Source organism: Lonchura striata, chromosome 3 (assembly GCF_050655825.1).
Source record: "Lonchura striata isolate lonStrDom1 chromosome 3, ASM5065582v1, whole genome shotgun sequence".
NCBI classification, from domain to species: Eukaryota; Metazoa; Chordata; class Aves; order Passeriformes; family Estrildidae; genus Lonchura; species Lonchura striata.
This window is the reverse complement of record NC_140705.1, coordinates 60,182,400-60,184,940: the sequence shown is the minus strand read 5'-3', so window position 1 is coordinate 60,184,940 and position 2,541 is coordinate 60,182,400. Positions and strand designations below refer to the sequence as shown.

Sequence of the window (2,541 nt, the reverse complement as noted above, 5' to 3'; positions counted from 1 at the left end):
ACTTACTCAAATGCAAAGAAGAGTCCACTGGTGACCAAGATGAGAACAAGAGTCAGGTAGAAGACTCCAGTCTGTCGAGCCATCATGATCCTCCCATTGCAGAAGAATTTGTTTCTTCCAGGAAAAACCTCCCATTTTCTCTTGGGAACTGATTTCTTTTTCTTATGGGGAGACTCCATGGGAGACGAAGAGCTGTGTGTGCTGATCTGACTGTATTCACAGTCTTTCATGGGCCCACTTCCACCTCCAGGAGTCATCAAGAAAGAGTAAAATGTGGGGGGAACCCCACCAAAAATATATACAAATATATATGTGCAAATATTCTTCTGACCAAGAGAGCCCTCTCCACCAGCCCCAGTTAATAAAAAAGGCAAATAAAATGATGAAAAGTCTGCTACTGGACTAGCAATAGGTGTATCATGCAAACACCATTTAACTCTTCAGAAACCAAAGCTGTCACATCAGAAACGCTTGAGAGGGATCCTTCCTTCCTCCAACAGTTACAAAACAGCCACGTAGGACAATCCTTTTAAAAACAACTTATCACAAAACAGGACAAAAAGAAAAAAAAAAGTAATTATAAATCAATTAGGTTTTAAAAAAAAAAAAAAATCAAGTCTTTTTAAATCAAGTTTATTTTCAAATGGGAAGGTTTTTTCCTTCCCACGCACACCCTGAGAGTCTTCTCCGAGGGTCAGAAGGTTGGTCAAGGCAAGGTTTAGCAATCAAGTCTATCATTCATAGAGATTTGTTATAATCCTCCTTTGCGCAGCAGATTCCACTGCTAAAAATGACCATTCCTAAGACGTTCCCTCGAGAGACACGCGAAACAAATCATTAAGGGGGAGGGGAAAAAAAAAAATAAGAAAAAAAAAAAAAAAAAAAAAAGGCAAGAAAGGAACCAGGCTGCAACTCCAGCTTCCGAAGAACACTTGAAGCTCTCCTCTTCCTGAAGCCGCAGTCCAGCGGGAAGCGGCCGCCGCTCCGCGCAGACCTAGGGGCGCAGAGCTCCCCTGTCACCACTCCACAGGAAGGGATTCTCCCGAGCCCGCGGCAGCCCGGGGCACGGCCGGTCGCCGACAGACACCAGCGCTTCGGGAGCGGGTCCTCCTCATCCTCCCTGCCCGCGCTTCCCCCTACACAACAGGTCCCCGCCGCCGCCTCATGCTCCCCAGCGCCTCGGCCCCGCGGCAGGGAGGTTGGGAGGCAGGGGACGGGGAGGCTTCTCCGCCGCTAGATCTCCGCCAGGACTTCTCCCTCCCCGCACCATCCTCGCCGCCCGGCTCAGCGCCGCCGCGGCCGCTCGCACCCCGCCCCGCCGCAGGCTCTCGCCCACGGCCCGCGGCGGTGCCGGGGCCCCCCCCGCATCCCGCCCCCTCCCCCGGCGCGCAGGAGCGGCTCCCCGCCGGCGTCCCCGGCTTCGCTGTGCTCTGGCCCCGCAGCAAGGTGAGAAAAACGCCCGGCTTCCCCCTTCGCCAACCAGAGAGCGGCGACTTTCTCTTCACCCTTCTTTGCGAGCCTCTATCCAGGTTTCCCCCCGGCAGCCAGACCCCGAAGCAGCAGCTGCCACCACCTCTTCATTTTCAGGGGGAGGCGGTAACCACCGCAGCGCCGGCCGCCCGCCCGCCCGCGGGAGGAGCCGGCGGGGGACGGGACCACGCGGGCGCGCACCCTCCGCCGCTCCCGGCCGGCCGGTCACTCAGACACTCCTCGGCCACAGGGCAGCACGTCCCTCGCGCCAGCCGGCCCGGCCCGGCCCTCTCCCCGGCCACCGGAGCGCGGTGACTGCACTAACTCTTCTCCATCGCCACCTCCCCGCGGGCAGCCTCCCCGCCGGCCGGGCTGGAAGCGCAGGGCAGCGAGCCGGGCAGCGGTGTCCGCGCTGGAGCCCCGCTCCCACTGCCGCCGCCGCCTCCCGCTCAGCCGAGCCGCCCCACGCTCCGCTGAGCCGCGAGCGGTGCGTGCCGTTAGCCCCGAGCGGCAGCCGCGTCCCGCCCCGCTGCCGCTACCGGGCCGAGGCGGGCGAGTCCCGCCAGCGAACGGTGGGCACGGAGAAGCCCCGCCCGCGCGGCCCGACCTAGCGGCAGCGGCCCCCGCCCCGTGCGGGCTCGGACACGGCGCCCGAGACACGCCCCTCTGCCCGCCGGGAGTTGTAGTTTCGCTCAGTTGTAGTTCTGCTGCCGGAGGCGGGACGGCGTCGCGCGGGACTACAAGTCCCAGCACGCCCTGCGAGCCGTCCCGGCGGGGCGGGGCAGGGCCGGGCCGAGCTGCGCTGTACCGGCGGTTCTCGGCGGGCGGAGACTCTGCCCAGCCTGCGCGGCAACCGTGCCCCGTGCATGGTCCCGCTTTTCCTGGGCAGCTGTCCGTCCGAGTTTGTCTCTCAGTCAGGCCGGAAGGCCGGCGCTGGAGCCCCATTCCGTCCTGTCGGGAGCCGCGCCGCCCCCCCGCGTTCCGGGTCACCCGGTGCTGGGTGGCCGCTTCTACCCCCCGCCCAAGTGCCCGGTGCAGCGGTGCGGGGCCAGCGTGCGGCTGTCCCGCTCC

General features: G+C 62.3%; 1 protein-coding gene across 9 annotated transcripts in view; it reads right to left on the bottom strand.

Moving 5' to 3' along the window:
* ZDHHC14 (zDHHC palmitoyltransferase 14) overlaps positions 1–1,909 on the bottom strand; it is a 93,778-nt gene extending 91,869 nt beyond the window's left edge. For 6 of the 9 annotated variants that reach the window (XM_085575263.1, XM_021532095.4, XM_021532097.4 and 3 more), the window contains exon 1: positions 7–1,604. In XM_085575263.1, the coding sequence (XP_085431389.1) occupies positions 7–257 (251 nt within the window). In that variant the 5' untranslated portion in view covers positions 258–1,604. Of the gene's footprint in view, positions 1–6; positions 1,629–1,795 lie in introns of those variants that run through there. The other 3 variants (XM_085575264.1, XM_085575265.1, XM_085575266.1) reach the window with 2 other exon arrangements.
* Between the last annotated feature and the right edge of the window lie 632 nt (positions 1,910–2,541).